The 26,175-nt window shown below is 39.4% G+C and overlaps 1 protein-coding gene across 1 annotated transcript in view; it reads left to right on the plus strand.

Annotated features, from left to right (window-relative positions):
* The first annotated feature begins 1,024 nt into the window (after nt 1–1,024).
* The window catches only part of syndig1l (synapse differentiation inducing 1-like), a 40,069-nt gene continuing 14,918 nt past the window's right edge, over nt 1,025–26,175 (plus strand). The window contains exons 1-2 of the mRNA XM_026948143.3: nt 1,025–1,298; nt 9,367–10,019. Coding sequence (XP_026803944.3) covers nt 9,516–10,019 — 504 coding nt within the window. The 5' untranslated portion in view covers nt 1,025–1,298; nt 9,367–9,515. The remainder of the gene's footprint in view (nt 1,299–9,366; nt 10,020–26,175) is intronic.

Genomic DNA, 26,175 nt, shown 5'->3' on the forward strand with positions numbered 1-26,175 from the left:
CAACGAATATATATATATATAAACTTTCTCATTAACCATGCTACATTTCCCATTTCTACTTATTCACTAACACTTTTATAGTCATATACAATCAAGACACAAGTGCTGTGCAAATACAGTGAGCTCCACAATTATTGGCACCCCTTAGGAGCTTCATATGCAGTAAAATCATATGTGGCATAAAAATGACACATTTTAAAGAATATTTAAAACAAATATAAACAAACAAAAAATGATACTACACTTTCTTTCTATGCTCCATTCTTTCTTTCTCTCTTTCTCCCCCCCCCTCTCTCTCTCTCTCTCTCTCTCTCTCTCCTTTTTTCAAATCTTGCTCCTTTCCAGTTCTTTCTTTCTCGTTCTTTCTTTTCTCACATTTCTTCTTTTCCTACACTTTGTATTTTTCTCTTCTTTTCTCCACTTTCCTTCCTTCTTCATCTCCTTTTTTTCCTCTTCTTCATACTTTCTTTTTTCATCACTTCGGCTTCTTGTGTATTTTCTTTCAAAAAAAAAAGTTTTAAGTCTGATTCTGGCTTCCTCCATCACTTGCTGGAGTTTCTCCAATAGATAAAAGATTAATAATTAATCGTTTGTTTGGCATGCACGTGACACACACACACACACACACACACACACACACACATGTTAAGGCCACGCCCCTCGTCGTTCCTGTAACCATTCAGAACTTTTAATACCAGAGCTCTTGGCATTTCTAAATGTTCTCAGGGTGCAGTGTGGACACCATGTCCATCACCATGTCCATCACCATGTCCATCTTTTATCCGATCTCTCCAGTCTGATCTGATCTGATCTGATCTGATCTTTCCTGAGTGTGTAGCAGGCGAAATGATAAATTCTGATAAGCTCCAATCCTCCAATGAGTCGTGCACAGCCGCGCGCGCTGTCTGATCATGGGCTATTAACCGAGCTGCTGGGTGCGCGCGCTTGTGTGCGTCTATGTGTGTGTGCGTGTGTGTGTGTGTGTGTGTGCGCGCGCGCTTGTGTGTGTGTGTGTGTGTGTGTGTGTGTGTGTGTGTGAGACATACACACACGCACACCGCACTGAGAGGAAAGCAGATCTTCCTGAGTGTCTCCTGCAGAAGACTGAAGACTGAACACACACACACACACACACACACACAAGCTCATATGTTGATGTGTCGCTTATAATGCGCTTTTTCTTTTCTTTACCCGGAGAGGAAATAATGGGATTTCTGAGCAGCAGAAATGTTCAGTGAATGTGATGGAGCTGTGAAAATTCCGCCATTCATCCGCTCTGGGGTGATCCGAGTCACAAGGTGAGCTGGCTGCACTTTGGACTAGTGTTTATTTATTCATTTATTCATTAATTAATTTATTAATGATGATCTGCTGCTTTTAATAGTGCCTAATTATTTCCTGTAGAGGCGCGTGCTGGAAAGAATTCACTGAATACACTGAAATGAACATATATGATGGTGCAGATAATTATTAATGCAGGGCAGATTGTCCACTTGCATGCAATAAAATCCTGCCAAGGTTCATTTAGTAGAAATTTCACCTAATGCAAAGCAAAATCTTTCCGATTAATTCACTTCTACAGTGTTATTTAAGTGCATGGATCAACAGTGGAAGTGTCTTCATTTCATTCCTGAGCATTTATCCTGTGTGTGTGTGTGTGTGTGTGTGTGCTGGGATACTGTACATAAGTTCTCTTCCTGTCCTGGAAATCTGTTATAGATTTATTTATGCACCAAAACACAACTGGAAAAAAATCAGACATGCAGCAAATCAAATTCTCGGAAATGTTCCTTTCAGAACCAGCAATCGGTGAAGAGAGTTCAGAAATGATGGTATGTGACGTTATCCGTGTGGGCTGCCAGATGATTAATGCGCCCGGACGATTAAAACCCCACTCCTGACATATTCACAAGCTCACTGTTGCGTAGCCGCAGGCACACGACGGCAAAACTGCACAACTGCACGACATCTTTCCATTCAGTGGTGATTCTGGTCGCATCTCAGACCTGACAAAGTATTTTTGCTTGATTAGACACTCTGCTATATGTGTGTGTGTGTGTGTGTGTGTGTGAGAGAGAGAGAGAGAGGATGATTTATTCAGAGTGTTTGACTGATTTTTTAAATAATAGCTGAAATCAGCGTGGCATGTGATATGAAATTTCTCTGAAATGTTCCAGGTGTTAGAGCGTAACCCTGAGGAAGCCATTCAAATAGAGAGTCATAGAGTTCAAACGTAACAACCTTTCAGCCAGTTTCAGAGGAAAAACACAAGAATCTAGAAAAATAGCAGCTAAAAAATGAGGCTGCTTGGATAAAAAATATATGTGTGATTGTTTTTTAATGTTGATTTCAGTAGACACTGGGCCTGAAGACTGAAGTAATGCTCTGAGGGTAGACTCTATTTCTTTTATCCTGATCTCATGACAAATCTGTACACATTCGAAACAGGTTCATTGGACTTCTGACTTTATGACTTAATGTGGAAAGAAAATGTACAAACGCTAACTCCGCCCCTAACCATAACCATAACCATAACCTCTGTGACTTTTCTTTGACTTATTTTGTACAAAATCCAGGTTTGACAGCATGCAGGCATCTGAGTTCCACAGGGTTTTAATTCAGCACCAGAAACTTTTACCACTTTAATAACAGCTGTTAGTAGAAATCAGCTAAAGATCTGATCTCTAGAGAAATTCATATTCATTTAAACAAGCGAGCGTGATGAGTTTTGGTGATGTGGTTTACTTTTGGATGTTGAAGAAAAAAAAGGTACGAACCCTAACCACACCCCTAACCCCACCCTTAACTCCGCCCCTAACACCAACCGTAGCTCCAAACCAAACTCCACCCCTAACTCTAACCTTAACATTCATATCTTCTTGTACGACTTCAGTAAAGTCAATTGTTGGAAGGAGTCTCCACTTTGTAACAGTCATCTGTAAAGCTTTAAGTTTAAGTTTTCCGGCATCTTCAGGACAGAAGAGTTTTTCGCTTCTTTGCGGTTTCTCATTAACATGACAAACTGTGTGGTTTTTTTTCTTCATTTATTTGGCTTCAGTACAGAGAAAAAAGCGAGACTGGTGAGGGAACGACTGTTTATAGCTGCTATGATGTACGTGAGAGCTAACTTTAACCATTAAATGTAACTATAAATGGATAGAAAGTACTACACTGGCGCTCTGCTGTGGTATAAGAGGAATAAAACACTCCGCGAGATGGTGTCATGGGAAAATAATCAGGGTGTTAACAATAACTCCGGTAACAATAACAGTAACTCTGCTTGATTATTTTCCTGCAACAGCATGACTCGGAGTGTGTTACAGAAATCAGATGTGAAATAACATACAGGATCCTGTGCAGCTCATAAGGAAGCTATTGAAGTTTTGTTTTCAGGTTTCACTCCTAATGAGATTTTTGCTCTCAGAAGAGTTACTTAAGCTTCGACGCTAAGGCATCCGGGACAGTTTGGGCTTTCTTGCGCTGGAATTATGCAGGCCATTGCACTGTGAGTTGCGCTTGCCTCTCAGCAGCACTAATGAAGCGTCGTAATCAATGAGCAGTGAAAGCATTTCTTGACACTTTTTGCCTGCTCCGGTATTCTGCAGCATGAGAGAGACAGGAGAGCTATCGACAGACTGGTGTTAAATTATTCATTGTCCAAAGCAGAGATTTCTCAATGACTATCTCAAACAGGAAAATCCGATAAAATGTAACGGTTGATTGACAGCAGTGTGATGTATTGGGATGAGTCATGAGCTGTTTGTCACGACTACACGAGGCTTTAATGCTCAGAGACAGAGCCGATATTTAAAAAAAAATCTTTTTCACCAGCTTTAAATAGGTTAGGCTTCTTCTTCTGTAACTCCAGGAAGCGTGTCGTGTGTTGTTCTTCTCAGAAGAGCCTAAATGTAGAGCTGTTTTTTTTTTTTTATGGTGTGTTTAATAGACGTACATTTGTGTCAATGTTTTATCTGTGTGTTGAACTTGCTAGGTGTGATATCTGCCTTTAAAAACATATAATTCAGAGTTATGGGTTACTATTTTGAGATAAAAAAAAAAAAACTCAGTAAAATAAATACAAATCTCAAAAATAAATAATGTTAATTGGGCCAAAAATGAAGCATGTAGGATTCCCTGGAAAAGGAGACACTTTCAGGGCTGAGTTTCCCAAAAACATCGAAAGTTATCGATCACTCTACTCAAAACAAATCGATCACGCTACTATTTAACAGTGAGCTTTGTGTTGCGATGCTTTTGAGAAACTCGACCCAGAAGGGTCAAACTCAGCATTTAACCCGATCGCAGTATTTCCACTGTTTTAGGTATTTATGTTTTAAAATGAGTTATTAAGTTATGAAACTGAGAAGAGAATGAGAAAATGCCCACAAATTGTGTTCTTTGTCCTCTAAGAGTGAAACATAAAACACATCCTCACACAGACCATAAAACACCTCCATACACTCTTCATATTCTGCATGTATTCTGGAAAAGTCTAGGAATGACACCTTGAATGAGAATGAAATTGATCACTGAAATTGAAGACGCAAATGTCCCGATTGACATTAAAGGCTTTAACCACCGTACACATCTTAATCAGGGGTAGTATAAAAGCTCTCAGCAGAACCAGTTACGGCTTTTTCATTATTAATTAATGCACACAGACATCACATGGCTCTCTTAGACAGGTTAAGAGATGACTTTATACACAAAACACACATCTAACTGCACCATAGTGGTCAGTGTCTGGTTCCCAGAAGTATCTCATGACTAAATGAATGGTAAGAAGCAGTGAAAGTAATACTTTTTTTTATTTTATAATGAACCCGGCGTTGTTAAGGTTCTGCGCTTGTTCAAATCCCAGCACTGGGCCACAGTGGGGCCCTGGAGCGAGATGTTTAATCTGAAACTGCCTGGCTAGTAGCTTTCTTGGAATAAAAGCATCTGAGAAATGAAGAAATGGAAAATAAACGGTGTATTTATAGGATTTTCCATCACAGGATCCCAGTTTGCTGGTGATATGCGGTTATGATTAGGGATGTATCGATAGCGATACTGGTACAGGTCCAATGTCACGCACACATCATACTCGCACTCGTAAACATGCTGCGATACCGACGTCTGATACAACATGATACTGTGTGATGCAAGACTAGTGTAAGACGTCGGGCTAATGAACAGACAACAGGAAATCACAGCGATCTGGACGTATTTCATGATTAACGATCAAAATAAACATGAGCGCGAGGTGCCGATCCGCTAATATAGATAAAACCTAGCATGAGGAGTTCATTGCTAGCAGCACACAGCAGCAACCAGCATAAACAGAGCCAAATGAAATGCTCCCTGATTGATTAATGCCAAGTAGCTTCCTCGTTTCACTATCAGTTTCGGATTCGAGGTACAAAAAAACATGTACTTATACTCAGTCTGAGCAAAATGGAGCTGATGCATCCCTAGCTCAGACTTCTTTAGTGTCAGTATTCAGGCGTTTTTTTTCCTTTCAGCTACACCATCTATAATTTCACCTTTTCCTGCCAAAATGGGATCTTCTCAGATGATCCGTGTGAAAGAAAATTGCGACACAACTACAGGTTTGAGTACTAGGAGTAAGCACTTGGCTGAGATTAGAGCCCAACATGTATCATTTCTACTAGAAAGAAAAGAATAAAAAAAAAACACCATTTCCTTGTCCTTAATACTGTCATCTGCATGGCAAAGCCATGGGTTTGTTTTCTCTGGTACGATTGAATCTCTTACACCCTTTTGGGAGAAATATACAGCAGATTTCTTGGTTTTTGGACAAGAGCTCAAGCTTGGTAGGTCTTATTTTTATGAATAACAAAGCCCTGAAAGACACGAAAGTGTTGAAAATGGAAATGAAGTCTACTGTGACCTGCATAATACACGACACCACGCAGAGTTGACATGTTTTTCTGGGGTGGTTTCATTTCCACCCCCGGAGACACTTGCACACTATTTAAACTGACAATCCAGAATACAAACAAGCCTACGAGAAGCTAAACATCCTAAAATCACCATAACGGGACTAACAAGGCACGGGGATTAAATCAATCAAATGCGGTTTATTCTGCTCTCATCCATGGATACAATGAATCCTGGGAGCAAATATATTTGTGTTGTTTTGCGGTAGGCTTTTGTTTTTGTCTTTCATGCACTGGAGGTCATGAATAAAATGTTCACAATGTACCACTAAGTCTAATTCGGATTCCTGAAGAGCAGGACTGGCATCTGAGCTGCACGAAGAAACAAATGGGAGGAAGTGATAGATCTGCAGTGGATGCTAAATACAGAATTCAGGTCAATACTCTACAGGAATCAATGCAGTGAAAAGAGAAGATGAAAAGAAGCAGAGGAAAACATGGATGCACTCAGTTCTGTACAAAGGGCCGTGACTCACGCTGAGAGTTCAATCAAAACTCATCGGCCTGCTTCACAACACGGGCTCGAGGTGCAAAAAAATACACGTACTGTTATTAATTCTGAGTAGTGAGAGTTATGGTACGGTGGAAGAGGGCTGTATTGGGGAAGCTACTTTGCAATTCTAACTTGGTAGGATACAAATTGCTCATTAATTAAAATAGCCAAGCCACAGTTAACTACCTTTTATATATATATATATATATATATATATAAATAACGTAAGTAGCTACACAACAAGCTACTAAGAAGCTACTTTGAGAAAACACAATTTTTTTTGGACAAAAATATTGTCCAAAACACAATTTACATGCCATAATGAATAGATCTCGCTTTTCTAACTGTAAACTCCCCTTAATAAGAAGCAGTTAATAAGAATCACTTACCTGGAAAGTATAAAAAAACAGAGGAATCATTTGACTATTCAAGCTCATGCAAGTTAATTTCTGGAAATTTCCAGCTAGCTAGTTAATATAAATTGGTATATGATAATCCATATAACGCTGAATAACAGCTCCGTTTGCTGTAATATGAATAAAATGAAGAATAACGTTTGTCATCATTGCTTGGTATTTAAATCAGCTGATGCTTTTAGGCCTGCGGTTTGAGGTCAGCTTCACGCGCCGTCGAAACTGTCAGCAGTTTTGATAATTCACTTCATCGCATTAATTAGACAGAAGTTACTCAACACCTACTGCTACGTCTAAGATGCTACGCAGCTGCCGCTAGGGGGAGGTTCAGCCGGGGCAACACCCTCCTTCCTGCACCAATGGTGGTACGTGGCAACTTTCAGAGGTGTGCTGAAAGACAGGCAGCTAGCTATCTTAGCTAATTTTAAACAGTTAGGAACAAAAAGCGCGGTTGCTATGGTAACATGTTTATTCAGACTTTTATTCAGGTTTCAATAAACAAACAAACAAATAAACAAACAAATAAATAAATAATTTAAGGTTTTTAATTGCTTAGAAAACAAAAATTGCATGTTCTGAATACAACTGTACCATATATTGTATGTTTTAAAGAGAACATACGACTTTTTTTTTTAAATCTCCAATTGGTTGAGTAAAAAAATAATCTTTGTTTGTACTGTTTATTTTATAGGATAATTTTTGCCCATTTTCTTAAAGGGCGCCAATAATGCTGGAGTCATCTGTATTGTAAATAAAAATAATATATAAATAATAAACATTTATTTATTTATTTATTTATTTATTTATTTATTTATTTATTTCCTTGCTTATTTGTTTGTTTGTTTGTTTGTTTGTTTGTTTATTGGAGATTAATAAGGGAGGATGAGTAAAGGATTGGGTTTCGGGTTAAATATAAAAATTCAGCGTACAGAAATTGAGTTACAGATCAAACGTGAGAAAAGTGACAGCCCGCTGAATGACTTCTGAACGTTGGCGTAGTCAATAATTACCTGTCATTTTTATTTTACTTTTTTTTCTTGTTTGAATTGTGCGAAGCTGAACAAACCTTCGAGATCAGTTAAAGCGGCGAGATGAATTTTTAACAGCTGGCTCTGGCGTTTAATTAAGATGTCCTCCCTCGCAATTTCCTCACAAATACAGAAAGGTTGTTATCAGCGATTTTGTTCAGGGTGACTGAAGTGATTTAATTGAAATCTGGCTGATTATCACAGTATTCCTGACATGTGAAGACATTTGGAGTGAAACCATGTCGTGTGAATCTGATTATGTGACGAGAAAATTGTTAAGGTTCGTACAGAGGATAAAAATGCTTTATTTCTGAAGTTATGTTTGAAAAGTGGTTAATTTTTTGATGAATGGCTTAAAAGGGCATGATGTGTATAGTGCAGTGAGACTGCAGTGACAGCAGGCTGCTATCTGCTCGCTAACACCATTACACCAAATAAAGAATAAAGCACTCGTGCAGTTATAGGAAATTAATCATGTGATGAAGCGGAGTTACTGTTACCATCCCAACTGTGATTATTTTCCTATAACAGCGTGTCCCCAAGTGATTTATTCTTCTTATACCACAGCAGTTTGCCAACAATTGTGTTTTGTCTTTACTAAAAAATGGCATGTCATGCTTTTTATCCATGTGTAGTTACATTTAATGTTGGGGAACGTCAGAGAAACAAGTTAGTTCCTGTTCTCACTTGCATTATAGCAGCTATAAACAGTCATTTTCAAAAGCGTAAGCTCCTCTGTCCTAAGAAATGTTAGAAAACATAGAGTTGCATCTTTACCTTATGTATCGACACTGGAGACTCCTTCCATAAACGTTAAGTAAATGTGTCCCTTACAGGAAACGTCACCATATCAACGATTGCACAAAAAATTTTTTTAAAAAAGTTTTTTAAAATTCATTTATGTGAAGCGTCCACGGTGTAAATGGTACTGTTACTATAGTAACAATAACGTATTAGAACAAGTGCGTTAATATAAAGCTGCATTAATCAACACCTTCTGACCAATCAGAATCCAGATTTCAACAGCACTGAGGTTTAAGAATTGAAAAAGAATAATAATGAGAGAACAAGAATTGTCCAAAAGCATGTCACCTTGTGCATTCAGCAGAGCAGAAGCTTCTTATTGGTATTGGACATTACTCAGAGGTATTCATATCATATCAGTTATTGGTATTGTCTAAAAAATGCAGAATCCCTATATGTATCTTTGAAAACAACCCATCCAGCACTGTGGCCTAATGATATTTAAACAAAATTGTCTAATTATCCACATGGAACTATATTTGAATTTCCCTTCAGGAAATCAGTATGCGCTCCGTGTGTGTTCAGCTGCTTTTAGAGCAGAACTTTCTCTTTGCATCGTGACACAGATACTGTAGCAGGGTGTACTTTCTCTCCCTCGGCTGTCCTGGCAGCCATCTCTTATTAAAAGTCTTTACTGCATGTGTTCAATAACCCATTTCTTTCTCCTGCTCTCTCACTTCCTTCAGCTCATGGCCTGTTGAACACCATTAGCCCTCGTCACATCAGTCCAGGCAAGGTCATCGTTTCCTTCATTCTCCCAATCCTCCCGTCCCTCATCACCTCCTTAAACCTTGAGCGTAAGGCAGTCACGTACTTCCTTGTGGAAAGGTGTACCATGGAAAGCCTGAGCGAGCTGCAGAACCCTCTGTTGGACAAGAACAGCAAGCACGTGGTCAAGGCCGACTACGGCTACAGGAGTGACTTCCCCAGCAGCCAGTACCAGGAGAACATCATCAACTACTTTGTGACCAGCAGCGGAGGCAGAGGTGGAGGAGGAGGAGTCGGAGGAGGTGGTGGTGGAGGAGTTGGAGGTCAGGTTGGGGTCACAGCCACAAATGGTAAAGCTAAAGCTCAGCTCCTGGATGCCACTTCCCTCCACCTGGCAGTGGAGGCTTTTTACAAGCCCAACTTCATCCTGTACAAGGACGATGTCACTGTCAAGGCCAAGGACTACAAAAGCGAGTGCTGTGAGACCACCTTCACTGAAAAAAAAGAGAAGGAGGTGTGCGTGGAGACGCCCAGTGCTGAAGATCCGCAGGCGAAACTCCTGGACGAAAATGAGGTGAAGATCCAGACGGTGTCCTATGAAGTGGAGGAGGAGGAATACGTCGAGTACGAGGTAAAAATGTAAAGCATTTAGGCTGCGTAGAGTTCATGAGCATGAGGTTAGAGCCATGTAAGCCATCGGGACACGCCCACTGTAGATTAGCTCCAAGTTTAACAACCGCTTAACAAAGGGGTAGTTTACTCAAAAATGTATCTCAGTTTACTGTTCAAGAAAAACAATGACACAGAACATCATTGCTACGTGGATGATCTGTCGCTATGCAGCCTTATGGAAGTATTTTCCAGACAAATTTCAAAAGCAAATGCAAATTACATTTGAAATTGTGTTTCCTATTTGTGGACGCATACATTGTGACATAAATGAAATGAAAATGCAAGTTTGCACCGTTTGGATTTTTGTTTACACCAACGTACAAATTCTGCCAAATTTCGAATGGAAACGATGCCTTGCACAGAAACCTGTCACTCAGTGTTGGGGGTGGGACTATACTATGGGGCGTGTTTGTATTTGGAAGTGACGTCAGTCACAGTCACAGTCAACTGCAGTTGTGCTATTTCCCCGTTTGCCGTCGACTGTGATTGACGTTACTTCCAAATATAGTCCCACCCCCAACACTGAGTGACAGCTTTGTGTGCAAGGCATCAGAAATGCAAATGCAAAGGGAATTCGAGAAATTGCAAATGGGGTAAATGCTACTGCTAGTTCAAGGTGGCAAGGTCATAAATTGTAAAGCATGGGAAATGCAATTGCAAATGGACTTTGCTTTTCCATTTGAAATTTGGCAGACTTTGTACGTTCGTGTAAACGAAAATGCAAAAGGTAGTACACGACCTGCATTTCAATTATGTCACAATTTATGCGTCCACAAATAGGAAACACAATTGCAAATGCAATTTGCAGTTGCTTTTGAAATTCTTCCAGAAAATACTTCCCTACAGCCTGTTTCGAGTGGTAAATCTTTAAAGTACGGATTAAATAAAATGGAGCTAATCATTTTTATTTCCATACCTCTACAAAGCGAATCACATCTCAGTGTTACACACAGCACCGTCTTCTGCGAAGGGACTGGGGAAGTGCTCAAGAATAGCCTACATACACACACTATTTCAGGTGGCGTGATGCACTATTTTTGTCATGTACTTTCTACCTGCTTCTGGATTGTGTGGAATAATAAAAATGAAGAACAGCTTGTCAGCATTCAAACACCTCCAGCTGATTTCTCAAGGGTAGCATTCGCTCTGACTTACTATATGCTTTAATTAGCGTGTGAGAACATTCAGACGAACAGCTTGCAGATTCAGGCTCGTTTGTTGGAAATGTAACAGCAGTAATAAGAAAATATGTTCGCTGTTACTTTATGCCCTTATAACCATGTGTTTGGGACCAAGTGCACAGTCTGAGAGAGGGAGGATCAGGAAGTGTGAAGTGTTTCCAACATGACTGGTGCAGGAGAGTAAAGAAAACACAGCGTTTTTAATCACTTCTAATTATCATTAGCGTTAAAATGATTCGTAAAGTGTTAGATTCGGAACGGTTTTAAGCCTGTATTTAATCGCATTTATCGTGTCAATGTTTCCTGCATTTTTTCTCTTACACTTGAAAACTGAAAATTGCGTCTTTTTCTCATTTCAGCCCAAACTTTTCACTGCATCCAGAATAAATCTAGTTAACAGGTGTTATTTATCTAGTGTTAGCTAAGTCTGACATATTGATACATTTTATTTCACATTACAGAACCCAAAAAAACCTGAATCAGCGAATCTTTCAAGTCGGAAAATTTTGACAGAGACGAGAACACCAGCCAGACAGTACTAACGTGAGGTGGGAAAGAGAGGGCGGGGCTTCCAGTGAGTCAGTTAATATCACAGATTTCAAAACACCTACACAAGTGTCAATCATTCCAGATCCATATGTTGATTGGTTCGTCTGCAGTTATTACTCAGGGAAAAAAACAAGGCTGTTCATTTCGCCTTCGTTTGCGTGATAACTCGTACTATTGTGCTCTGATGTTAAGAATGCAGAAATGTTTGCAGGTCCGAGTCAGGGAGAAAGAAAGAACGCAATTTAACGTTAAAGTTAAAGGCAAGCAAAAAAACGTCAAGAATAAAGTGACAACCAATCAACAGTCAACAATCAAAACAAGAGGAAGGGGCAGTTAGGGACGGCAATTGTAGACAAATCAGAAAAAAACAAACACGGGATATAAGGTCCTGGAAACGCAATCGGAAAGAAAGCAAGACTTCCGGATGAGTATATAATGAGTATATAAGCAGTGAGTAAATGAGGAAGTAATAAGGATTGCAGAAGAAGCCTTGGATTCTGGTGATGGGGACCTCTGGTGGTGTGGGGTGGAACATCCACTGAGAATGTGATGGCCTTATTAACGACTGAATTGAAAACTGTTGACTGTTTTTTTAAAGGTTGCCTGCGATACGCGTCACACTGTAACCTTAGTGTTATAAGGTTCTCAGGTTTTGACGTTCCAGCTAGCGAAACTCTAAAGTACAGAATTTTACATTTACATTTACAGCTTAATCAGATCTACACTTTCAGGTAATTTCCCATCTACATTATAGAAACTCTGAGTCTAATAGTAAGTAAATGTAATAATATACACAGCTAGAATCTTATTATTTGATAAAATACTGTTTTTATAAGGTTCTTATTACCCAATCGCATTAAATAACATATAAAATGTATAATATGTTTATGTATATGTATAACATGGCAGCGAAATCTATTTTAAGGCCACATTATCATAATAAATGCATTACAGTTTTATTATTTTTAAGGTCTAAAATGCAAGATATAAATTTTTTGGTTTAAATCTGAAGTTGCCCCCTAAACAAGATATTTTTCTCTTAACATTTCACTGTAAAAATACATTAGAGCATATAATAGATGTTTCTGGAAGGTTCCGTTTATTAATCACACTGCATGTAGCTAGCTAATGTCTATAATATTTCATGCTAATGTTATCTGACATTAGCTACAATATTAGCTTTCTGCTGCGCCAAACACTTTCTAATGCACCAGAATGTTTACAAGTTTATCTCTGAGCGTGGAACTTTTATCTATTTATTTATTTATTTTAAAATATTACACTAAAATGGTTGCGAAATAAGATAATAACACTACAGGAGAATAAAGTTTGTCCACTGATGAATTTTACATATATTTCTGACTCATTTTTGATCAAAACGTCACCTAGAGCCTTATCGCACTGAGGTCACAATGTGTTGAGACATTAAAAGATTTACAGCTAAAGCTTGCGTGCTAACGTGCTGATTACCCGAGTGTGAGATCGCATCATTAACATGACGCTTCAGCCTCCTCCACAGTACAACGATCGGGTGATGAAATGCAGCGTCTAATGAGGGTGCCGTGTCTCTGTGTGTGTCTCTGAAGGTGTGAGATCTTATTATCAGAATATCAGGGTGTCGAGGAGTCATAGATTTATCACTCCAGCCTGAGCAGATCTCACAGCATTCATCTTAGAAGAGTCAGTCTCCAAGCATGAGCTTCGTGACTTCACTGATGTGCACTTCACCCAGGTTATAAATGAGGTGATGAATGCACGGCTGGCTGTAGCGTGATATCAGGTCTGATGGTCTAATCACTGCTGCAGATCATGACCTTCAGTATTAGAAAAAAAAATGACTAAACCATAGAAATGATTTTTTTTTTTAAGAAAAGCTCCAAGCTCACAGATGAAATTGTTTTATATAAGGTTCTATGAATACGTGGCATGAATATGTAACATATGGAGTCGGAGGCGACTGCAAATGCAGATAATGTTTAATCGGTGCAATACAAAACACACACCAGGTACACGAACAAGAACAACAAGAACTCGGTAAACACAGGAACACAAAAAAAACATGTCGTGAGCTCGACAAACACAAGACAAAGGCTGCGTCTGAATATCCCTACTACCCTACTATACAGGAGGTGAAAAGCAGTACGCCAAAAGAGTAGTCTGTCTGAAGTCTCAGGATTCATAGAACAGTAGGTGAGAAATAACCAGATGACTTCCTGCTTCCACTGAGAGTCTGCAGTATGGAAGTGATGCACACTACGCTATCCCATAAGGCACCGGGGCTGGCGTGGAGGAGGTGTCAGAACCATAAATGGCGGAAGACAGCGCGTCAGCTCTTTTTAAGTGCTACAGATATTAAACGTTGGTCCTTGTGGTTAAAGCGTACTTTTTTAACAACACTTGAGTAAATTGTTACCTTGTTGAAGGTTAAACAAGAAAAAACAGTTGCTCTAATCTGGCGGGTTCTTTAAGTTTTTACGTTATAGGTCACATGACAATGCCAACATGGCGGATGTAGTACGTCCAGAGCAGTAGGTACTGTCTCAGGTACACATAAACCTGACTCAGGTGCATGTGATCTCATGAAATGCAGGGGCTGATGGGTAACGTAGTCCTGACAACGCAGCTGTAGCTGGTGTTTTATTTCCATTCTGGCAGAAGAGACAGGACTCCAAGCCCACTGGTTGCAAGTTAATATTGCAGCGAACATCGGATAATATCAGCACTGCACCTCACACACATTAGTTAACGCATGAAGTCTAGCTACATTAATAAACTGTTCCTGGAGTCATGGTCCGCTTACAGATTTTACATATTCCCTATTCAGGAAGTTTTCAGTGTCACCAAAGCTGCTTCTTCACCTTTTTATCCTTCAGTTTAAAGCTTTCTACTCTCAAGATCTCAACTTTCTCCCAAAGAGAATGAGATGAAAAATAAATAATCCAGGAAAGGATGAATAGATGGCCTACTGAAAAAAAAAACCACAGAAAACCTGAGGAATGTGCTGTATTTGTCTATATAAGCATCTAAAGCTAGGTAATTAAACACAAATGAATTAATCAGTGTGAAAATTGGTGGTTTGATTTACATGTTACATGCTCGGCTTCATATTAGCTTCGTTCTCAGAGTAGATTAGCAAAGCAAGCTAACTGTATTAGCTACGCACTCTCATCAGAGGCACCAACGATCTCTGCTACTTCCTTCCAAAGCTTTACTTTTCTTCCTAATGTCTCTATACATGTTTAAAGAGAGGTCAGATATGACAGGATGGTCTGAGGAATCATTCGAGACAGTCGATTGGATTTGTTGCTTTACTGAGTCATAGCTAATTTGCATAGATTTGAGAAAATTGCAGTTGAAATCTGGCTTGTTGCTGAAATCGCAGCTCTATGTCACACACGTGGAGAGAAACACGTACAGTACATGGTCTCCTGTCGCTTGTGAGTGTGAATGCGTCTCTTTAAGTACTGAATCGAGTGGAATAAGACTCGTAGAACGCTTCCTGGTTTATTATATAGACTTGATTACAGCTAAGCCTTAGTTATTTGATGACGTACGAGGTTTTGGACCGTGTACACAAAACCAAGGCTTTGTTCTTAAACTTCAGGCAAACATTTCCCAGCTTGACATCCTAACAGCAGTCACGTGTGTGTGTGTGGGTGTGTGTGTGTGTGTGTGTGTGTATGTGTGTGCTTTAGGTTTGAAAGTGCCGCAGTCTGCCTGCTGTATCAGTGATAAAAACGAGCTTTAAAGCGTCCTCACTGAAGCTCTTCCTGCTCCTCTGATTCTGTAATCCCCACCTCCATGTATCTCCATGTATCATGTCTGAGTCAGAGCTTTTAGCCACTCTCCTTTCTTTCCTTTTTTTCTTTTTCTTTTCTTTCTTTCTGATACCCGTGCTCGCTCTAACAGGAAGAAGACGCTAATGGCCCTTGTGTTCCCTTTTTCGTGAGGTTTCTCGGTGTCACCAAAGCCGCTTTTCACCTCTTTAAACCCCAATTTAAAGCTTTCTACTCTCTGCTAAGATCTCACCTTTTTTCCCAGAGAGAGCGAGCTGAAAATGAATTCTCCGGGAAAGGATGAAAAGGAAAAAACTGCTCTTTCATCTCCAACAGTTTATTAGCCTAAGCTAAATTGTGCGGCTCTGAGAAACTCATTGATATAGGACAGCTTTTTACAGCCTGCACCAGGCTGTGTTTTATTCCTGAGAAGATGATAATGATGATGATGATGATGATGATGATGGTGATTATCGTACTTATCACTCGTCCATGTTTTTTCAGCTTATTTTGTGCAATCATGATCAAACGGTAACCTTGATCACATGATCACAAGAAACCTTCCTCTGTCAGAGGCTTTCATCTCACACATCGCATAATCCACGTCGACGTCTGTAACAGCGAAGAATATTTAAGTCGTATTCATACATGTTAAAAAATCCTCCCTGTTAACATCAGCTACACTGACTCCATTTCTGACATTTCATATTCGTAGATTTCATTAGCTCCATTAGCTATGTTTTGTTAAGTACCTAAAAAACAGGCACAACACAAATTAAATCGGGTTACGAACTGAAATACACACACAACCAGGAGTGGAACTTTTGCTCTACACTCTACTCTGTGCTCCAGCTAGCTAGCTATTGCTACTCGACTAGCTGGCTAACATTAGTTAGCTAGCTTGAGTGCCTTCTGTTAACCAGCTTGCTGGCTAACGTTCGGTAAAAAAAAAACATATAACACAAATCATATTGAACAACAATATACACAGATCAGATGACAAACACACCCACACACACACACACACACACACACATCACAAGCGGACTGGTGCTAAAGGTCTTCTCTACATTTCGCTACACTCTGTGCTCCAGCTAGCTAGCTAACGTTAATCAGTTATTGGTTATAGAACGAGCCGTAGTACCGCTAATCAGAGCCACAATGGCCGTCCTCCTTAAATGACACCACGGACAGTGCGCTACTAACAGACGGGCAAGTGCTTCAGACTTGGCACAGGAGTTAGCAATGGCAATCGGAGTTCCTGTGACAGCTCAGACAGCACGAAGCACACTGCATAATGTCAACCTCTATGGACGGCATCCAAGAAAAAAAAAACTTTTGCTTGCTCTTTGGCACAAAACTGCAAGATTAAACTTTGCTAAAGAACATGAAAAGAAGCCTGATGAATATTGGGAGCACATACTTTGGTCAGATGAGACCAAGATAACGTTGTTCTGGTCAGATGAGGGCCAGCATGTTTGGCGTGAACCTGGCCAGGACTACCACAGTGACTGCGTAGTCCTGACAGTGAAGCACGGTGGTGGGAGCGTGATGATATGGAGCTGCGTGAGTGAAAAAGGTGTTGGAGATGGCATCATGAATGCCTGTGGATAAACCAAAATCCTGGCTGACAAGATGATTCCCAGTCTCCAGAAGCTCAGCAGACGAGGAATATTCCAGAATGATAATGATCCAAAAGCACACTGCCAAAATCACACAAGAGTTTCTAAAGAAGAAAAAAGTGACCTGGCTGAGTACGTCGCCTGATTTGAATCCAGTAAAACACCTGTGGGGTATTTTAAACAGAAAGGTAGAGCAACACAAACTGTGAGCATTTGCACTGGCCCACTTTTGCACATCCTGCACTAATGTAGAGTTAATATCTCTATTTTTATTTTATTTTCCTAAATTTTTATATTTCTATATTTTGTTTACTTTATTAATATTTTTTTTTATTTCTTGTATTTTACTGTTACTGTACTAAGCACCAGTCCACCAAGACAAATTCCATCTACATGTAAACCTACGGTACTTGGCAATAAAGGTGATTCTGATTCTCCAGGAAAGAGCAGCGGAAAATAAATTGTCTCTGAAGAACATGGCAGAACATCTCTCCAGAAATTTTATGCAACACTACTATAATCCATGCTGAGGAAGATTGATTTTTGTCTGTCATCAAAAATAAAGGTGGATATATGAAGTATTGAAAAAATAAAAGATTAGAATCTCAGTAATGAAAGATGCATTGACTTTTGTTGCATTCACTTCCTGGATTTTTAATAGAGTAAATCTAAACTGTTGGTTTTTAATTTTACATAAGAGCAAATATCCAACTGTTCAACTTAGAAGTAATGCAATTATTGTCATTTTGAATCATTTGACATTTATGTGATATTGCACAGGGGTGCACTCACTTCTGCTGTATACTGTACATTCCTGTGCATTCTCCAGCTAGCTAGCTAATGTTAGCCAGCTAGCTGGCTGATTTTGGCTATGTGTCTTCAGAATGAACGTGGTTACATTGCGAAGCTGGAAATCAGGTGTACGATGTACAAACAGTTCACTGAGAGATCGAAATTAAGCTTGTACAGCCGGCCGAACAAACTATTCAATTCAACTCAATTCTATTCAGCTTTATTTTTTTATGGCACTTTTAACAATGGACATTGTCACAAAGCAGCTTTACTGAAATATATATAAAGTTTCGCATATAAATTTTAAATGTATAAATTTAAAAAGCTAGCCGGTTAATATTAGCTTGATAACTTAAACACGAGCACTTGAAGTTTTAGCGTTTTAAAGCTCAGTCAGAGTCACAACAGTCCTGTTTTAATACTTTTCTCTCACATATAATGCACTTCTCACCTCCGAAACAAGTGTTTCTGAGAGAGGAGAGAAATATCACTCTCTCCCCACAACGGAAAACTGCTACAGCTGTCTATAAATTTGCAAAGCTTCTGCTGACCTGCTTAAAAGTGATCGTTTAAAATCGTTTAAAACCTTTAATACTGTTTCATTTATTTGAGTTTAGCTAACGTCGAATGTCTTACCATGCTGGAAGTGATTACTAAAATAATTTATGCCAGATCCATTACTTATCTCTCACTTGCAGTTTTTTCCTCTTTATCTTCCCATTGTGTTCTTCTTCTCTCTTTGCAATTCTTTTTCTCTTATTTTTAAATATTTTATCTTCTCATTTTCTTCCTGTTTTGCTGCCAACTTGTGTTTGATTTGCTGGGCGCATTCACGTGTACGTACAAAATGTTCTAAGTATTTTTTTTTCCTTTTCTTTTTCTTAGTTTATTTTAATAATTAGTTTTTCTCATGGATTTGTTCCTGTTTTGCTGTTTGATTAGTTGATGAGCACATGCACATAATATTTTTAAAAAGCTATTTTTTATTGTTTATTTTTGATTCCATTTTTTTCTCTCTCCCTCTCTCAGGAATGATCTTAATACTCCAAAAAATTTGGCTTTATATTATATGACTGTGCTCCAAAAACATTTTTTTAAATATACAATTGTATTATAAAAAACAACCTCATTAAATTAAAATCCCATAATTGATACATATACACACTACACGACTACACAGTTTCTCTTGCCACTTCATCTAGTACAGCTTCAGTAAAAGATTTATTGCACACAAGTGTGTGATCATTACATTAATTTCAGAGCCATTCATCCTTATTAACACCAGTTCTCCGTAGGGAACAGAATGACACCAACAGTTGGATCTGGAAGTGTTGTTAGTTTAACGGGACGTTCCTGAGAAATAGAGTATTGAACCAAAGTGGAAAAAAAACTTCTTAAACTTCTGATCCTGCGCAGACTCTGAAATAAACTGGATTTCTCTGAAGCCGAAATTCTGAAAGCAGGTTGAGAGCGAGTGACACTCTGCATCTGTGTTTTAAACACTGGACAATAGATCATGTCCGTAATCGTCTCAGTGTTGGCCCTGGAAATGCTGAACCCGCGATATGCAAATCACAAACGATGGCCGAATTTTTTCTTTATCCACGTCACACCAAGGCACAAAACTTCAAAATATTCATGTTCATGCTGCGATGAACAGCTCAGTCTTCAACATTCTATGAACCCTGTCGAAAGCCTGGGATTTGAATTCAAGAGTCTACATGGAAAAGTGTACATGGAATATACAAGATTCTGTACACTCTTAGAAAAAAAACATTTCTTTAAGATTTCACTGGATAATTAAGAGTTCTTAGCCTGCAAAAGAAACTGTTTCTGATGGGAAACACTTTATAGGGTCCTTAACGAGGGACAACTGAAGAACCTTAAGGGGGTAGAAGTGTCTTCAGTCTTGCTAGGAAGAGATTCAATGCTGTTACTGTCTACAGGGGGTGCCAATAATTTTGAAACCAGATTTTTGAAGAAAAAAAGAAGAAAATCACATGATTTAAGAATGACTTTGTTGTGATAAAATAAAACAGCACAGTGTCCTCATGTATTTAAAGTTTAAAATATGATTACATGTGTTTGTCCTCATATATAAATATAAATATAAATATATTCATTTTTTTATATAAAGGGTAATAATTATGGAGTTGGCACTATTTCAAACTATTTCATAATCACAGTAAGTCGCAGCGTAATGGCAAAATATCTGTATCTGTAGAGTAGGACGACGTGCATCGTTGAATCTAAGTGTTTATTATTATTATTGTTATTATTGTTATTATTATTATGTTCATGATATAACGCTGAAACATGTAGCAGGTGCTGTTTAAACCTACGTTCACACCAGACATTCGAATTGAGATTTTAGCAATCCTGTGCAAATTAGATATGACGCTGTAAAGTGTGTGTTCCACAAAGATCAGTTCTCGGGATCCTACTTTTTATCACTCACACGTGATAAAATGTATTAATCGCAGATTTTACTCAGATCTGATTCAGCACAGATTATATATTCTTCATAAAATACAGCATTAATTTTAATTCTAAATCTAATAATACGGTAAATCCAGCAGTTTATTGAATTATCAAAAGCACAGGAGCTCAACTGTGTTCTTTATGCTTTTGCAGGGAAATTTCTTTACTGAGTAATAAAAAAAAAGGCTCGTACAGTCTGTCTTTCTGTATCAGAGCAAAATACAACAGTCATAATCTAAAATCATTACAGCTACATGCAGATTGATGTTCATGCTCAAAAAAAAAAAAAAAAACCTCCAGCACCAAGCCATCAATTAGTTTCTAAACATTTACAGCCTGTAGAAATCCATCAGCGCTAAGCTAACTCATTCTTAATCTCATTAGTGGTTTATTGCAAGCGCAGCACTCAGGTGATCGAGGGCTGTTTAGATATACACACACACACACACACACACACACTAAACAAAGGAGGCTACTATGGATTTAGAATTAACGTGACAGATATGTTAGGAACAGCAAACACTGCTGGAACAAATGAATCACTGGCTAAATTAAATTTACAGCCACATCATAGCTCAGAATATCAATTCCATGAATTCATCTGGATGAAGCTAACAAGGTTTCAGGTCGAAAGGTGTTGCAAATTTACTCGGTAAAGGAAGTGACCTGAGAGCTGGGTTGTGAGTGTTGCAGGTAGTTTTGGACTAAGGTTGCGGGGATTTGTTTTACTTTTTGGGGGGTAGTTTAACCCTTTCTAGCAGTACACTGGTGGTCCATTCTGCCGGTGGAATAGAAATCGACTTATCAGACATTTTCAATAAACAAATGAATTATTATAATGCCACAAGTCTGTTATAAGATTAGTCAGGACACTGTTGGGTTTCTGTGTGTAGAGTATCATGACTCTGTGTTTAGCTGCTGGTGAGCAGGATGAAGGGAAAGGGGAGGGGTCTGAGCCCTTCTTTCAAGAGCTGTTTATTTAACATTTATGGAAGGAGTCTCCAGTGTCAACACTTTGCAACAGTCCAAGCTCTATGTTTAAGTTTACGCTTTGTGTTTTCTTGCTAACGTGACAAAAGAAAGAGAAAAAAGAGAGACTGGTGAGTGAAAGACAGGAACTAATCACAGCATTAAAAGTAACTATGAATGAGTAAAATAGTGTGACATGTTGATCTTTAATAAATAAACTGTTTTAACTGCTGTGGTGTAAGAGAAATAAAACACTTTGGGACTTGCTGTTATAGGAAACTAATCTTCAGGGTAGTATCGGGAACGCCGCCGCCGCCGCCGTCATCTCTGGAATTCTTTCAGGACGTCTCCGTTGTGAATGTTTTGTTGTGCTCGGCTCGGGTTTTAACAAGTTAGACCTTGAGAGAACCTTGAGTTATATGAGATGCTAACCCTACTAACAGATTACATTATGAGGAAATCCATGAGCGTAAATCCATGTGTCTGCGTCTCATTTGGATTTTCAGTGGCAGTGTTAGTGCATCGGCATTCCTCCTCGCTCAGTCTGGCTCGAGCGCTCATGCCCGTCTGGCATCTCCATCATACCCTCGGTGATTGAGACTCCCAACGCGCCTCTTAAGCGCAGGTCTGGAGGTCTACAGTATAAATCAGACAGGCTTATTAAACCTCAGCGAGCGGGTGTTTTTATGTCCGTTTGGCGTGCGCTGAGCATTAATCAACCCTCTGAGGAATCACACACCCGTGGCTTGCTTCAGAGGGCCTGGTGTGGCATAACTTAACCTCCTTCCCTTTCCCCTGTGAGTGAGCTCTCACTAACCCTGAATCGCCGACATTAAAAATGTATGGCGGCGTTTATCTGCAGCCACCAATCCCCAGTGCGACGCCCAGCTCCTAATGCCGCTGCTGATGCGGTCACTTGCCCCTTTGTTGGATTATAATTGGCTCTCACCTGGCAGCTCTGTCTCCTCGTTCCCCCCGTCAGTCTCCGCTTAGACCACCTCATTCGCTTTCCAACCAAAACATTCATTTCCATTTGTCCTGGTGGACCGTGTGTTTACAGCGAAGGGGGAGCTGAATAAATTCACCTCGCAGTGTTTGCCCAAAGCTGGAGAAACTACACAAAAAAAGGGCATTCTGCAAAAAAAAAAAAAAAAAGTGCAAATGTCCAGGATGCAGGTCTGACTGAAGTGGTTTGATGAAGCAGCTAATTACCAGCGTCGTAGAGATTCAATTTTCTCAGCTCAAGAGGATACTCGGGCCAAACCCTTCTACATGACACACACATAATCAGCGTGAAAGAGCAGGAATCGATCACCTTGAAATGAAATAAAGTAACGGAGAGATGGATTGGAAAACCAGGACAGAAGGAGAAGAAGGAATTGCAGGGGGGTGGATTTGTGAGTGCTCGGGAGGCAATTTGGCAACATAAATTACTCACTCTCTCTCCCGTGGCTCCAGTCGCCCTGATCCGAAGAAACCGTTCATTAATCTGCTCGGACGTGTCATGTGCTCCGGGGAAGTGACAGGTCACTCCGAAAAAAAAAGACAGGAGCCGTGCACAGAGCGTAGCTTAATAGGCTAAGATTGTGAACTCAGGGTGTGGGGCTTGAGTAGAGACATTTAAATGAAATTTCTAGAAAAGAAAAATAACGATACGTGGTTGCATTAATAACCTGTTGGTTGTCATGGTGAAGCAGAGGAATGATGCTTACGCTCATTGTCGTTACTGACAACCATAATGTAAACTCCTGCAACATGGCAACCGTACAGTTTGGTAGGATGGAAAGCGAGGATATCGGGGCTGAAAGGGATGTTTGGTTGTTGTTTCTCAGTAGCGAGAGATTTTTTTTGTCTTAACTTTAAGAGAGAGAAAAAAAGACAGGCTGGTGAGGGAATGACTGTTTATAGCTGCTATAACGTACGTGAGAACAGGAACAAGTTTCTTGAATATTCCACAATATTAAATGTAACTTTAAACGGATAAAAACTAAGACGTGTCATACTAATTAATTGTTGGCAAATCGCTGTAGTAAAAGGGGGATAAATCACTTCAGGACACGCTCTCGGGTGGTAACGCTAACACGGCTTTAATCACATCAGCTTGTCGTTGGTTATTTTCCTATAACAGCACACCTTCAAGGGATTGATTCAGTGTATTGTATCACAAAACAAAGCCCGTGAAAGCTGGAGGAGTTCCTCTGGAGGTTGTGAAGTGGGTATTAGTGATGGACATGATTCATAAAATACTACTTGAAATTCACAGATTGATTTTTAAAAAGAATTCTTGTTAAAAATTTACATAGTGCTGTTGTTGGTCTTCCTGACTGAGTGAACTATTGAGCACAAGACACGGGGAGGTTGTTTTAATGACGGCCAAGCAAAGCCAAGGGTGCCATTACTTTTGTATATATATAAATAAATAATACCATGTTATACCTTATTTAGTGAGCATACTGCATATAGTGAATAAGAAGCTGTTTCTAACTCTAAGGAAGATTCTATGTGGAAAATTTCACTAATATCACTAACAAGAACACGTTACTGTAAGTAAATAATGTTAGTTTGTATGTTGGTTCCTAAAATCTACCTTCATACACAGTCACTGGACACTTTATTAGGAACACCTGTACACCTGCTCACTGCACTTATCCACTCACTCAAAGCATAAAATCATGCAGATACAGGTCAAGACCTTCATTTACTGTTTCCATCAGACGTCAGAATGGGGAAATGTGAGATCTCAGTGACTTTCACTGCGGCTTTGTTGGCGATGCCAGACAGGCTGGTTTGAGTATTTTTGGAAACTGCTGATCTCCTGGGATTTTCACACACACATGCATACACACACACACAGTCTCTAAAGTTTGCACAGAATGGTGTTAAAAACAAAAACCTCCAGTGAGCGGCAGTTCTGCAGGCAGAAAGGTCTTGTTGATGAGAGATTAGAGATAAGAGAAGAATGGATAAGCAGCAGAAGATCACATCGGGTTCCTCTCCTGTCAGCTAAGAACAGGAATCTGAGGTTACAGAGGGTACAGGCTCATACTGACTGGACTGATGAAGGATGGAAAAATGTTGCCTGCTCTGATGAATCTTGATTTCAGATGGTAGAGACAGATTTTGGCAACAACAGCATGAATTCATGACCCCAACCTGCATTGTGTCAACAGTTCAGGCTGCTGGTGGTGGTGCTGGTGCTGGTGGTGTAATGGTGTGGGGAAAGTTTTCTTTGCGCGCTTAATACCAATCGAACGTCTGAGTGTTGTCACTGAAAACCTGCATCCCTTTATGGCCACAATTTATTCGTCTTATAATGGCATATTATAATGGATAATGTCCCAAAGTCATCTCAAACTGGTTCCATGAACATGAAAATGAGATCTGTGTGCTTTAATGGTCTCCAGTCACCAGATCTGCATCTGATAGCACACCTTTGGGATGTTATAGAGCGGAGATTCAAATCTGTAGCAATTATGTCATAATGTCAAAATGGACCACAATCTCACAGGAATATTTCGAACAGCTTGTGGAGTGTGTTCCGAGAGTATGGTGTTCCTTATAAAGCGTCCAGTGAGTGTCCATCTAATATACATGAAGACGCTTTTTAAATTAATAAAGCCTTTTAATGTTGGAAACATGCTGCGGTGTAAGAGGAATAAAACACGTCAGGACATGCAGTTGTGGGAAAATATTCAACTTTAGGCTGGTAACAGTGACTCTGCTTCATCACAACCCTAAATAACAGCAGAGTGTTTTATTCATTACCTGTTTTTATAAACGCAGAATGTGGTAAATGCAGATTAAAAATAAACTTCACGTCATATCAGAAAATCCGGGAGAAAACCAAATTATTCTCTCCTGGATTTGCGATGCTTCAAACACGTCCCTACTGTATTATTCCAGGTCGAAGTGGATTATCAGTGGTGATTTATACAGGAACATGACGCAGTCATATTTTTGGGCTACAAACACAAACCACAACAACAACCACAACAACAACAGCAGCAGCAGCAGCAGCTCCTGTGGGCGTAGGCTTCATTTCCATTGATTCACAGGAGCATGATGAGATAAGGATAAAAAAATAATTCATGCTGGAGAAGGTGCAGATTTAAGAGCAGTGATGAAAATGTTGTTGTTCAGAGAGCAATAAGCTGTGCTCATCCCCATCACCGGGACCTGATTTGCAAAAAAATAAAAAAATAAAATACAGGATGGTAGATTGGATGTCAGGTGGTGAGCTGGCGAGGGCGAATGGGGCTTATGTGCTCATATGATGCTGGATTTTAGGTCACTGTGTATATTTTTGTGGGTATTTTATCTTTTAGATGATGGATGCGTTATATTCTGTGTCCTCTTTTGCATTCAAGTGTTAAAGTTTTTTTTTTTTTTTCTAACAGTACCATCTCAATAATTAATGTTAAACAAATGTCTGAGAGTTCACTCCTCCAATCATGACCTGCCGCTGCTCTTCTCTGCTCTCTCTCTCCACCCGCTTCCACACTCCTGCTGTTGCATAAGAGGATATAAATATTTCAGCGGAAGTGTGTTATTCTGCTTTCTGCCTTCTGAAAGCTGCTTTCCGGATTCAAAAAAAAAAAAAAAAAAAAAGCTTCGTGTTATTAAAAAAAAATTTGTTAAGATGGACGGCTCTGGTCGTTCTGGCACAAAATGCCTAGGGTTAGTTACCTGATTGTGTGCACCTGTTTTGTGTTAGTTCCAGATTCATTCGAGACCATATTCAGTCA

Source organism: Pangasianodon hypophthalmus, chromosome 19 (assembly GCF_027358585.1).
Source record: "Pangasianodon hypophthalmus isolate fPanHyp1 chromosome 19, fPanHyp1.pri, whole genome shotgun sequence".
NCBI lineage: Eukaryota > Metazoa > Chordata > Actinopteri > Siluriformes > Pangasiidae > Pangasianodon > Pangasianodon hypophthalmus.